Source organism: Opisthorchis viverrini (assembly GCF_000715545.1).
Source record: "Opisthorchis viverrini unplaced genomic scaffold opera_v5_101, whole genome shotgun sequence".
In the NCBI taxonomy this organism is placed as follows: domain Eukaryota; kingdom Metazoa; phylum Platyhelminthes; class Trematoda; order Opisthorchiida; family Opisthorchiidae; genus Opisthorchis; species Opisthorchis viverrini.
In genome coordinates, this window is record NW_008751757.1 from 1,165,223 (window position 1) to 1,179,925 (window position 14,703).

General features: G+C 44.4%; 1 protein-coding gene across 1 annotated transcript in view; it reads right to left on the reverse strand.

Moving 5' to 3' along the window:
- Positions 1-14,703, reverse strand: part of T265_05416 (hypothetical protein) — a gene marked incomplete at both ends in the record, with an annotated part of 41,010 nt that overhangs the window by 24,997 nt on the left and 1,310 nt on the right. Inside the window, 2 exons of the mRNA XM_009170414.1 lie at positions 4,514-4,682; positions 13,096-13,286. Coding sequence (XP_009168678.1) covers positions 4,514-4,682; positions 13,096-13,263 — 337 coding nt within the window. The remainder of the gene's footprint in view (positions 1-4,513; positions 4,683-13,095; positions 13,287-14,703) is intronic.

The window sequence follows — 14,703 nt, forward strand, 5'->3', positions numbered from 1 at the left end:
CTTGGGGTTCACCAGGTAGGCGCAGTCCCCGAGTTTCCGTCAACCTTATGTTCTACTTGAACCCGAAATTGGACTATTTTCGAGAAATACAGTAATTTGCAAATCAATTTGGTTTTCATGAGAGACCCAACTGAATCTCTTGATTATGATATTCTACAACTGTATGTGCTGCACACAGGCCGCCTCATGTTTCAGCCCCAAGAAGAGCGAAACTGGTCTTGGGCTGTCGAAGAGTTTTCAGCAAACTTGTGGGTAGTTTCCTTCATCAAGAATAGATGTTGTTAGACATGCGTTGCTAAACTCAGAAGCCGGCAAGCTACAGTGTGTCAAAATACTTCCTCCACCATTCTGAACTATTTTACCTTCCATGTATTTTCTAGTACTACTGAATACTAGTGAGTATAAAGCAAAAAATATCGATTTTATATTTGCAAAACGCCAAGGTGACCTTATATGGTTTAATCATACCGTTGAAAGCATTCGAAGCGAAGTTGGTAAAGTGGAAAACATCGAATCGTCTTATTCTATCAAGTGATTACCATGCCATCACAAAAAATGTAAATCACTGTGGACTATCCACAGAAAAGGACTTCCACGAACACGTAGGTTATTCGACCTAATGTGAATGGCTAAGCCACGTCGTTATCCAGCGAGTTGACGTCATATTACAAGCGCCTTTCGCCTTTCCGGTTATTCTCAAACTTTTATTTGAAACACGCGCAAATTTTGCGAATTTTTGTGGATGAACTAGTAACCTAAAGGGAATAAAATGTGAGGGATTGTCACAAAGTGGAAAGTTGATATCCTCCTGTGAAATGGGAATTCTAGCTTTTTAGCCACGAGAAGGTTGGTGGAAATTCTTCAACAACGACCGGTTTCACTCTTCATCAAGTAACCCGAATTCCTGTCAAACGTATGTCCTTTTCGAACACCAATTTATTAAGTCTTCCGTTAACATCAGCATAATCTGCAAATACGAGGATCTGGGACGGTGGGACGAATTAACGACATGACATCTCTCAGCAGTTCTGGAGATCAACAAATCCACAAGCGAGAAAGAGGATGTCGCTCACCACATAAGGCGTACGATGATAACGAAAACCTTTCATCAGAAACACCTACAATGACGGCATGGGCTACAGAATAAATTCACGAGGTAGTACAATTGCGGGATACCTTTATAGTTCGGATACTTATTGATTATTAAAGTTGTACTGCGAACATCTGAAGCTTCTCTCGTCACTATGACGTACCGATGTCAACAACCGCCCAGTACATTGCTTTTTGCAACCTGTAGAAAAAACCTTCAGGCACATCTGCACCAAACTATATACATAGCCCACCCCCCGAAGAAAGTTATGGAGTGAAGAAACGCATTTGGAAGAGATGTAGATGCATCTCCACTGCACTGTACTTCATACACGACCGATTATTCTCACTTCAGCCAATTCGTGGAACCTCACCAGTAGATGCTGACTTAAATGCGCTACATTATATGTATATATAATATGAATTTAAATGTGTACACCTAGCTACATACCTTCAACCGTATGTGCCCGTAGGCGTACCTTTGTCTTAAGGCTTAAACTATGCCTTTAGGAGGAATCAGTGTTCTGATAAAGCGGAATTTTTCCGTTTGCGATGAGATGGGCGGTTCGCAACAAAAGCTGTGCGAAAAAAAAACGAATGGATACCTGAGTAACGGATAGGTTGTTATTCCCACCCAAACAGGTAAGATAAACTCGACGAATACACCCATTTACTCATCAATTTGGTTTCCACGGGAAACGCAACTGAACCTCTCGTTTATGGTATTTTTTTAAAAATGATCCACTGCACAAGGATACCATAAACGAGAGATTCAGTTGAGTCTCCAGATTGATGAGTGCATTTGTCAAAATCTCTCCAACTAGGACAGGATGTTGAAGAAAACTCGGGGAATACACCTACCTGATGAGCCTCAAGAGGGCGAAACGGGTCGTGGACTGTCGACGGATTTTCAGCAACTTTGTGAGTAGATTTCCTCAGGTAAGAGAAAATGTTTATTAGCATATATTTTTTCTCCATGTTGTCACTAAGGATGGGTTAAGCGGTTTTTCTACGATGAAATGATTGGGATCTAAGTGATGGGGGGTTTCTTGAATTCTATTCCACACAATTCGCTAGCCACTACGGTGCTCTCAATCTAGAGTGGTATTATTTTTTAGTTAAGCGGTTTGGAGACCTGCCAGACCGAATGCACGGAAAGAAAGTTTCTGTGGTTCACCTCATTTTCTTGAAAATGCAAGTTTCCACACAAATGAATAAAAAAAATCGTTCGGGCAGTTTCTGCGTTCGAAAAGATTGAAGGCGGCACTCAAGGTAAGCCATGTACCAACTGGAACCGCCAATGTATGTTGTCACAGATCGCAGGTGGTCAACTCACATTCAAGTCTCAAAAGATTGCTGTTCCACAAAGGAAACTACTCACAAGGTTGCTGAAAACTCTTCGACAGCCTACGACCGGTTTCGCCCTTCTTGGGGCTTACCAGGTAGGCGCAGTCCCCAGGTTTCCGTCAACCTTACGTTATAATTGAACCCAAATTGGACCGTTTTCGAGAAGTACACTCATTTTCAAATCAATTTGGTTTTCACGAGAGACTCAACTGAACCTCTCGTTTATGATATCCTACAACTGAATGTGCTGCACCACCTGTTTCAGTTGGTGGCGTGGTACAGCACATTCAGTTTCAGAATTTCATAAACGAGAGATTCAGTTGAGTCTCTCGTTATCAGGAAGGTCAGATTCCTGAAAGCAACCTCAGGACGCCCGGAACCTACTGCTCCAAGCCAGTCAGTCATTCAATCAATTCAGCAAAAGTCGATGAGGGTTTATGCACGCCACAGAAGCACGACCGAATGTGATCAGCGTTCAGGCATTTCATAGAGGCAGGATCGATGTTGATGTGTGTTCACTAACGCCTATCAGACAACCTGGATCAACGTCAGAAAGCCCCCGTTAAATAGCGTGGGGCCGTTGTAACTTTTGCTCTCGCACTCGTTTGCTCGGAATATAGCTGTTGTGTTCCCTTCTGTGCGTCTTTTTTCCGGCAACTAGGCACTGGAGCGGGTCAGCAGCAGATACCACAGATTGATGAATCAGGAGATATAACACTCGTGAAAACCAAATTGCTTTGCAAATGAGTGTATTTCTCGAAGACTGCTGTTTGGTTTGACTCGGTTTGTGGTGCTTTGAATCTTTGAGTGGACACGCTGCGGAATGATGATTCCCTGAGTACCACACAATGGTTGTCGCTCACCACGGCCGGCTTGAGATCGGTCATGAACGGACAATTGCAGACAGGGCTGCTAAAAAACCGTATCGTTGCGTGTAAATTGGCACCGCATGGGTTCATCTCTCGAATCCATGCCGCAAGTGGCAAATACGAAACCATTAGTTCTGCTATGCGCACGTTTATCCGTATGGATCCCACTCATCAGCGGATGTTTGAAAGAAATTTCGCATGGTTCCTACACATGTTTTGATCCGAAATTTAGGGGAGATTTGCTCATCCACGGTGTAGAGTAGCTTTTTTCCATCTGCACTTTAATATACTGTTTTATGGATCAGGGTAGGTGTCAGGACACTCCCAGACAGAAGAAAAAGCACATGTACAGAGAGTGACGCGCCCCCAAGGTCACCATCGATTCGACACGTCCGGAAAGTAGGTGAGTCGGCGGCTCCCACCAAACACGGCTTAGCAACAGACGACCAGCGTAGTGGGCCTGAGATTGTTCACGACCGGAACACCACCATTGGCTGTACGGAGCGAACAAGTGAACGACCATATTAGGCCAATTAGTCATCCTATATATATTTACGCAGACGCTCTGTATGTTTTGTCCTGGCAATACAGCCGTGTCCCCAGTTCTCTGTCTTCTCCCTATCGCGTAGTCTGGCAGGCTCAGTGCAGGCGTAACCCCATAGACGGCCACCCCCAACGCACGATACAACAGTAGGTGTGTAACAAACCGATGTGTCTTTGCATCCATGCTAGTTCAAAAACAAGGGACAAGTGTGCCCCACCACCATAGTGTTGAATCATTGGCACACCGCCCGTTGTTTGACGTGTGTGCAAAAAATTTCACCCTGATGCTGATGTGGGGAGTTTTCGCTGTGTTTCACCATACTTCTGTTTCATAGCTATCGGGTCTTGAGTTGTGGCAAATCCAGTTGCATGGTTGATTAGTTCTCCTCGTTGGTGAGAGTTTCACCCGTTTAGTTTCTGGGTGACGGAGCATCACCTAGGAGTCCCACGATGCCTCCTTCCTGACTGCTCCCGAAACGAAGCTAGTTTCAGGAAGAGGGGAACTTGCCAAAATGTTTTGTATTAATGGGAGAGTGCTGTCAAGAAGATCCCGGCCTGTTGGCCCTAGTAGAAAATATTTTTTTTCGTCTGAGCAGGTGAAAATGTTCGCCCGCGAGTGATGACTGCCGAAAGCCCGACGCCTCGAACGCGACCCAGTAACCTACCTAGGTTGTGTCGATCGATTGGCACGCCAGTCAGGACTTCCAAGTCAAGTAGCGCAACAGACGCTTGAAACCTGCTGGACACTTGTCTTAGTTTTGATGGTTGCGAGATTTGTAGAATGCACTGCTGGTGAGCTCCAATAAGAGCGAAACTCAAAGGTGGTGCTTTCCCCTTTGGTGTGGACTCACCAGGATGACTGAACCGAGACAGGAGGACGATTATGCAAACGAGAGTCATGTGAGTATGTATTCTACGATCCGGAAGATGGATTATGGATCGTGGTGGTTACCAAATTGCACCGAGTGATATACTTTTTAGTCCGTGCTCTTCAGTTCCATAAGTCCATCGCGGGAGTCCTGCGCCATAGAGTGACAGCCACTGATCAGTGTAATTTTTATGTCTGCACACGCTCGTTCACCGCAAAAAAAGTACATCGACGGATATCAAGGTCATTGATCAGTTTTATCGCTGACTATGGATACCCCGAGCGAAACAACCCAGTGCAATTTTACCCTCACTCTCACCATCATTGCTGTGAACCAAGTAGACCAGGAGCTGTTTGTGTTTGTAAGGACAGCAGAGTGGTGACATTAAAAACCAAGGAACGGGGAGCAGAATTCCATTACTGTGTTGCCAAATGACAATTCTTTGTGGTCGGTAACGAATCGTATGTACTCTGGTCCTAATAGTGTCACTTGGTAGATCACGCGTCACAAACACTAAAATCGCGTAACAATCACACACCCCATTTGCAACCTTATCCGACAACATGTACACTACAATTTCCCATCCATTTTTGTTTACGCGGCTACCATCTGCGTCCCGCGCCAGGCTTACGAACTTCAACCACATCAGGTCAAGTTGTACTCATGTTCGTGCAATAGGAAGAACGACCGATTGCTAAAACACAAGTTTAGACGGAACACACTGCTCATGAGGTCTTTGAGAGCTCCTCAGCACCACCAGTTTGGTGTCAAAACGATGACTTTCACGCCTCCACTTAAGGCGAATGACAAGAGGAAAACTGTGGTCCTGAAACGTCACTCATCTGTCTCCAGCTGGACATCCATGCGTATAGGGTTCGTATGCATGACGCTGTAGGTCACAGTGGTTGATAGCTTCGATTCAGTGAGGCGAACGTTCCTATCGCTAGCAAAAAACAACGACACGTATTTCAACACTAGAACTTGGTGGTTTCCCGGAACAAGTTGAACCGAGAAACAAAGATGAGTGAGTCCCAGAGGTCAATCAATCAGGCAGAAGTTCATGTAGGCTGCATTCAACGGTTTTTACTTGTCCATTTATCGATAGACGTTCAACGCACGCATTACAACATGCAGAAGGGAAAAAATCACTGAGGCGAAAACGTTCGAGTCATTTTGTCACTGCATTACGTTTTATTTCAGGCGACTGATCGTTTAATTTTGCCACATCTCTTGGAGGTTTTGAGGAGAAAAACGTAAATATGGAGCTGAATCCCTTCTCTCCACCGGAAGGATGCACGCTTCTCAGGGTGCAATTTTACCCTCACTCTCACCATCATTGCTGTGAACCAAGTAGACCAGGAGCTGTTTGTGTTTGTAAGGACAGCAGAGTGGTGACATTAAAAACCAAGGAACGGGGAGCAGAATTCCATTACTGTGTTGCCAAATGACAATTCTTTGTGGTCGGTAACGAATCGTATGTACTCTGGTCCTAATAGTGTCACTTGGTAGATCACGCGTCACAAACACTAAAATCGCGTAACAATCACACACCCCATTTGCAACCTTATCCGACAACATGTACACTACAATTTCCCATCCATTTTTGTTTACGCGGCTACCATCTGCGTCCCGCGCCAGGCTTACGAACTTCAACCACATCAGGTCAAGTTGTACTCATGTTCGTGCAATAGGAAGAACGACCGATTGCTAAAACACAAGTTTAGACGGAACACACTGCTCATGAGGTCTCTGAGAGCTCCTCAGCACCACCAGTTTGGTGTCAAAACGATGACTTTCACGCCTCCACTTAAGGCGAGTGACAAGAGGAAAACTGTGGTCCTGAAACGTCACTCATCTGTCTCCAGCTTGACATACATGCGTATAGGGTTCGTATGCATGACGCTGTAGGTCACAGTGGTTGATAGCTTCGATTCAGTGAGGCGAACGTTCCTGTCGCTAGCAAAAAACAACGACACGTATTTCAACACTAGAACTTGGTGGTTTCCCGGAACAAGTTGAACCGAGAAACAAAGATGAGTGAGTCCCAGAGGTCAATCAATCAGGCAGAAGTTCATGTAGGCTGCATTCAACGGTTTTTACTTGTCCATTTATCGATAGACGTTCAACGCACGCATTACAACATGCAGAAGGGGAAAAATCACTGAAGCGAAAACGTTAGAGATATTTTGTCACTGCATTACGTTTTATTTCAGGCGACTGATCGTTTAATTTTGCCACATCTCTTGGAGGTTTTGAGGAGAAAAACGTAAATATGGAGCTGAATCCCTTCTCTCCACCGGAAGGATGCACGCTTCTCAGGGGTGAGAAGAGAGAGAGAACTTCAAGTGAGGATTCTTTTTTTCTAAAAGTGCTCTAACGTTTAAAACATAACAAGAAAGAACCAGAAGCGAGTCGTCACACAACGCAGAATTCATAAAAGGGTTCATGTATCAACTTCGTCAAATCACAATATGTCACTGTAACGAGAAAAAACTCGTGTGTGGTACATACTTACTCAAAACGCGGGCGAACCCAAAATCGCAGAGTTTCAGCTGTCCAGTTTTTGTGATTAGAATATTTTCTGGTTTGACATCTCGGTGAATGCACTAATGGTGGAATGAATGAAAAGAGAGTGTTTCATTTTTTTCTATCCTAAAAGGTGCTCAAAGTGGCAAACAGACTGAATCAAACCTTCCAACCGATTTGAAAAACTGTTGTTTAACCGCGATAGAGGTGACCAGCACTACTCTAGTATTCAGTTTTCAGAGAATCAATTTCCATTGGTGGACCCACAATGGAGAAGTAGGTCTGGCACATTTGCATAAAGGGTACTACTCACAAGGTTGCTGAAAACTCTTCGACAGCCCACGACCAGTTTCACCCTTCTTGGGGCTCATCAGGTAGGCGCAGTCCCCGAGTTTCCGTCAACCTTATGATCTACTTGAACCCAAATTGCATTGTTTTCGAGAACTGCACTCATTTGCAAATCAATTTTGTTTTCACGAGAGACTAAATTGGATCTCTCGTTTAGGATATTCTACAACTGTATGTGCTGTATCAAGGCCGCCTCATGATTCAGTTGGCACGATATTTGAGATCCCACAGTATAATTTCATAAAGGAAACTACTCACAAGGTTTCTGAAAACTCTTCGACAACCCACGACCGGTTTTGCCCTTCTTGGGGCTCATCAGATTAGGCGCACTCCCGAGTTTTCGTCAACTACTTAAACCCTGATATAGATTTCACAGTTGACATACATTGGAAACTCTCGTCTCTATACTAACGGTATCCCTTCGACACCCACATGTGCTGTTACATCTGGTTAGAGAGATGAATCTACTGAAATACGCCTCAGAACGAATGACAAAGAAGCAAAAATCACACGTCAGGAGAAGTTCATTCACTTAAAGGCCCCCATACACTTGTGATCATGCCTTTAGCCAGTTTAAACGGACCTTAAACGTGGCCCTGGGCTCAAGCACAGATGACCATTCGGACACAAAGAAGAAAGCCACACCACTGCCAATGACCGAAACTCCAAAGTCAGTCTCATCAGCTGGTCATCGCACTTGCCAACTCACATACAGTTGCAGGGATACATACTACAGTAGAACTGATGGAAGCTTAGAAATGTGAGTAAAAGAATACCTGTTCAAATGAAATCGTACTCTGTCCGTGCTCTGTCGATTAGACTTAGAAGAAGTCAAAAACAAGTTGTCTGGTCGAGATCAGAGACGAGGTAGATATTTACTCTCCTTTCCAAGTTAAAACACGAAGCAATAGTTCACACTCACTGAAGCCCTTAAAGGCATAGATCGATTGATCCCATCAGGCCCGCATTGTGCGCTCAGAAATTCCTGAAACTCGCTTGAGTTTGTCGCTTGGTCGCATTACAATTTAGTTCCTTACAGACGATACTATTAGCCCGGTTCTATTCAGATTTGTACGTATTGCAGTAGACGATATCTCACCAAACTAATTCACCCTACAACACTGTTGTTTTCACTGTGTTATTCATACTGCGAAACTATCGGATCTGATCGGTTGTCATGAATGGTGATCTTATTTACCTTCCGCATAATTCAGACAATTCATTGTATGTTATATGGTCTTTGCTCTGAGTAGTACTCGCATATTTCCTACCGCACTTGTGCGTTACTCTAACTGATTCATTCTTATCACGTTCATCCCTATAGATGATCTGTATTTGCCAGATGAACAATTGAGGACTCACATTATGCGTGTGACAGAAGTGTAGTGCTTGCAACAACTGCCAGGTTAGTTTGCGAATCTGTGTCCGATCGAGACTGTTAAGGGAAGAAAATAGGGATTGGAAAGAGATAATGGGAAAAGGTGGAATGCTTCGAAAAAATGACTGCCTTGAGCACGCAGTGATGGTATATTAGATGGGGCAATCGATCCGTTTCAACACAGTACATCTCTGGTCTCTAGCCTCTAAACGAATGCAATTTGGTACAATGATTACTCTAAAGAGACGCACTCAACTCAACGGCGAGATCGTCTCGGGAAAGTAATCGTGAAACCACTTTTTGTATTATTATATTATATATATATATATTACATTATATTAGACGGTTAACTTCCATGCAACCAATGTACTATCTAAGCTGTGGATGACAGGTTCCAGACTGACAACGGGTACTTCCATTGAAGAATGTGTCCCGCACCAGAAACCGCATTGGTTGGGACATGTGTTGAGCATGCCGAACCATCAGTTGCCGAAGAGAGTGCTGTTTACCATGCCCAACTCAGAGTGGCGTAAATGGAGAGGTGACCAACCCTTGAACTGGCAGAGGAGTATGAAATAGATCACGAAACGCCTGGGGCTGTCGGTGCTACTCGCCTTCCAGGACGGGGGATCGCGTGATCCCCCGACCAACCGATGTCAGTGACGTTCTTGTTGTCAGTTTCTATTCAGATTGCCTGAGTGAATGTCTAGAGGTGTAGGAACCTCAGAATGGTTGTGGTAAGCTAGCACCAAGTCCCTTTCCCGTCCGCCTTTACTCTTTTCTTTACAATAAGGCTTTCAAATAAATCGTGGTTGTACGGCAGTGAAGCATCAGTGTTGAACACTGCTGTTGAACACTGATGTCATGCTGTCGATGATGATGATGATGATGAATACTCTAGAACCATGTATCCCGAAGTTCCGGTTCGGATGTCCTAAATATCTTCAGGGCCACCAACAGAAAGGAATTTTAGCCGGTTTTGGGAAGAAACTGTGATAAGTGTTCACAAATATTGTTGAATATGTGCAGTTGACTGCTACCGGGCCGATAGACAAACTTCATGAAATCTAGAAGGAGCAAAACAGACATACTTTCTCGGAAAATTTTAAGAGAACTTGTGTGGGTCGTTGGACTACTGGTGAAAGGAAGAAGGCCTTCGCTGTGGGGTTATTTATTAGAAAATGCCAACGGAACAGTTACAGACTACCGGACAGGGAAGTAAAACTCTCATTTGCATCTTATTTACAAAAACTGAACATCCATCTTCTCTTGAACGCGTCTTCCTGAACTTTCCTGGATATCCATTCACTGTTACTCAAATCCAAGCAAATTCTACAAAGCGACTCCACAAATTCCGCAACAGATCTCACTTTTCAAGAGACGCACAGCGAATTTACAAGAAGAAACCATACGACTCGCATGCCCCCATCAGTAGCATCACCGTTACACTGGGTTACACGGAAAGTTAGATGAGACCAGCTTCTCACAGTTCGAAAACACTAGCCGCTGATACAAATTTGAGAAAGCATTCTTTAGCCAATCAGCTGACGTTTTCACAAAACGTAAACTAGTTCTCGGGTTATCTAATCATCGACTCTGTTTTAGTCAGTAATACAAACCAAAATTGACCAACGCTAAATACCAACGGGCCAATCCGGAGCGAACATACCTGAACAATTAGCGTGGCAAGCAAATGTAGCTAAAAAACTCTGGGGTGAGCAGATCTTTTTCAAATGACCTTTCCTGAAACAAATGCTGGGAAAGGAGCTTCGTGAAAGACTCAGTTAAAAATGCGTATCCGCATAAACATACTACTCTTCTTCATATTACGGATCTGTTTTGGTTTACAAGCTATCTACAACCTACATCTCTATGGGAAAATATTTGATAAATATTCAGTAAAAAAAGACAATCATCCAGCTGTAACACCCTTCCGGTGCCTAGCTGGAATGCCACCAGAAGGGGGCACGAGGGTTGGGATACTGCCAGGTTGTCCAAGACAGGAGGAGTCGAGAGGCTGAGGTCGGTTTCGAACCACGAACCTCCTAGTCAGTGAATTCGCGCTCTAACTACTGAGTCATCCAGCGAATGCCATGCTGCTTACCGCAATGCGCAAACGGCTGAGTTCTGCCACCGTCAGACAGTCGGCTGAACCTCAGGCGGAGGTTGTGTCTAGGAGTGAGGAATAATGTGATCCTAACTGAACCTAAGGTGGTTAGTCACATGTCTCTACACTCCAGAATAGTCAGCAAGTGCTGTAAGAAAATCACCCTAAAGTTTGTTGCAGGTACTTGCCCACCCCGAGTGAATACGCATGGTAGAAAACATGTGACCCAGAGACGAATAATGGGAAAGTCAACAACAGATCCCACCTCTGTTGGTTAGTCTCCTCGGTAAAAATATGGTACCAGAGACCCCGTGACTGACATGTCGGGGGCAAGGAACCGACAATACCCTTACTTTTCCTCTCCGTTTCTCTATAGCTCTTATCATCCCCTGTGCTTTTTGGTCTTAGTCTATGGGTTTCATCAATGTCCTCATGTAACCCACACGACAAACTTCGAAACACTACGACAACCGGGACTAACGTGAACTTTTACACGGTTCCTGGTTGATAAACCGAAGGGAATTGTGTCACTACATCGGGGCTCCGTTCAGAGACAGTTCTATTAGAGAATTGACTTTTTTCCAAGCGTCGAGATCAGATACAGAGAAATCGTACCGCACACCCACGGGAAAAATCCGCTAACATCTCAGCTCGAATGAGCGCTGACATAAAACGGACACCCTTCCCTGATTCGGAAATGATTTAGTCGATCAAAGAACATATTTGTGTCAATGTAATCGTAACTGTGTGCTCGGAGTAGCCTAATATCGAAAACAAAGTGATGCTAGGATTTTTGTTACAGACTGCCGTATGACAGCTAATCGGTTGCTTGGATTTTTTTTGGTTTTGAGTGCATACCCAGCGGTTGGACGTTCAAACGAGTTGACGCTGAGACCGTTCACTGTTCAACAAAGTATTTTTCAACCTTGGATGCATTTGGACTCACCATGTCGCAAACGATTCCAACCGAGAAAAACACCCAACCTCATCAACCTGTGAGAAAAAATGGGATCGTTTCATACGCGCTCGGTGACCGCCGCACGTGCTCCATACGACACGGGGTGCAGTCAGACCGGCAAGTTTTAGTGTCTACTTAGGAACGTTCAGACGTCAACATGTGTGGTTGCATCATCCGTCCATGGCGGACAAGTTGAACAAGGTCATAGAATCAAGCAGACTCCATTAGAATGACGTGAGTACATAATAGTTCGTGTTATCTCATTTCCCTGACCAAGTTCGCTTGCATTTCACCAAGTTTTGTCAAACTACCGCCGGCGTTCAATTGGTAAAAGCAATTACAAAGAACATGTGATAGATAACCGAGTGATGCATAAATCTTACCCATTCGGGTGTTGCTCAAGTTCCTTTAGAAGCGTGTGGTCCACATATTGAAACACAAGATGAAGCCGACGCTTCCGTTTGAACACTTCAATCAAGTTGATTAAATTTGGATGCTTCAGTTGCTGCGTGGATGTAAAACAAGATAAATCAGTCACTTTTCTGATTACCATATGACCTTCAAACAGCCAGCCGAGCTTCGTTTAACTGGATCAGACTGATCAGAGTCTGATTACTAAAAATATTTCAGGTCATTTGAATGGAGCTGTAGAAACCCTTTGAATGAGAAGTTAGCTTTCTTCGGCCCTCTTCAAGATCACTTATATGTCATAAACACTAAACTTTGGATTAGAAACTATTTTTCATATGCTTGTCCGTATCTTAGCAACAATCTTGTTAACTGTCAGGTTATAATGACCAAACTCAGAAACCAGTTATGGTTTGCCACGCAATTCTGTCGACGACAAAACACCGAGCTTATTATCATCGATCCCTTTGGTTCATATTCATGTCCAAATCAATTTCTTGTCCACAACGGCTGGCTTGTCAGTCAGGACTTCTTGATCAGACAGCAGCGCAGACTGAACAGTTGTGCCTACTTATGAGTAGCTCCGGTGTTGTAAAAAGGTACTGTTGCAATAAACCTCATTTGGTGAAGGAAAACAAGAGCCGAAAACTAACCTTGAGGGTTCGGATCTCACGCATTGCTATCCGGTGAATGACTGGATCATCTTCTGAGTCGGTGAATTTCTTAATCGCCACAATATCGCCGGTATCTCGATTCCGACATTTGAACACTACTCCGTAGGCGCCCTCTCCAATCCGTGTCAACTTTTCGTAACGGTCCATTTACACTTGAGCTTGTGATGTGGCTGAAAAACATGAGAGGGTTTTCTCTTCAAGATTGTGGACAGAAGACAGAATTACAGTTCGACTAAGGCTTATACCTTCATTTGGTTCTGCACGGCAAGCAGATCTCAGCAGTGCACTAATGACTGGTGTTATCCATTTCTCGTTTCACTTAACTGGTTAAATCTGACGTGCGTTATCTGAAAACGGTATGAATTCTGTGTAAAATGTACGCACACCTGTTTACTTGAAGAAAACATTCGTGTCATCAGGTAGCAGAAAGAAAGGGCGATGAAATCCCGTGCCGGAGAAGATACGGTCGTGAACTACCAGTTCGACGTTCCGAGCTCGAACCCCACACAAGAGCTTTTAACTGGACTGCCAATCCTCACTTTGATACATTTTTTTGAGATGGAGTAACATGCGCTGAACGTTGGCGCATATGTAATAGCACCTAGAACGATGCGAAAGCCTGGTAATAGATGCGCGGTGCATTTAATACCTACCGGGGCGAGATCGCTCAGCTGTTAGAGCGCGAATTTACTGAACGGAAGGTCCGTGGTTCGAACCTGACCTCTTTCTCTCGACCTTCCCTGCTTAGGTTTGGGAAACCTGGCAGAATCCCAGCCCTCGTGCTTCTTCGGGTGGCATGGCAGCTGGGCACCGAAAGAAGGCCACCGCTGAACGAGCTTTCAGTAATAGTGTTGGTGTTCGCGAAGGCCGAATGCTCCAATACGATTGGCTAGAACCTCCTGAAATGCATACTCCAGTGAGTTTTGCATGGTTGCACACCACGCGTTCTAGTCGGAGTTGACTCAGACGCGCGAATCAGGTGAATGACATTACCCTGAATAGGTTGCTGTACTGCCACCAACTAACAGGAGCTTAATAGCTCGCCAGGTTACACAACTGTACATTGCAGCAGAACTGTCCCATGGTTCACCTAGCATTCACGTTTAGGACGTTAGGACAGTCATCACATGTCGAGCATCCACAATCTGAAGAAGCTCGCACTCGAAAATGAGCGTGAACATGCCCCAAAAATGTTGAAACAGTTTTAATTCGTGGAGGTCAGCGAGTCTAATTTTTCTTCTTTGTCTTGTTTTGGAGACGGGAGAGTCACTTGTACCGAGTTTCTGTTACCACCGGCGTCGTAGAAAATTGTTTTTGAAATGATTCCCCGATAGGCATTTTGAATTGGTCGAATCTTGCGGCTTTTCTTGCGCTTAATGAAAGTTTGTCCACATTAAAACTACCGCAATGGACAGACAGCAGATGCGCTGAACAGGTAACCTATCACTCGTGTGATGTGCTCCTGGAGATAGTCACTCCGTTTGGATGAAACTTATCAAATCCTCGTCTGTTTATGACTATTCACCTGCGCTTATCTTATCTTATTTTTGCTGTCATGGCCAGTATTTCATGGGGTCTTTGTATTGC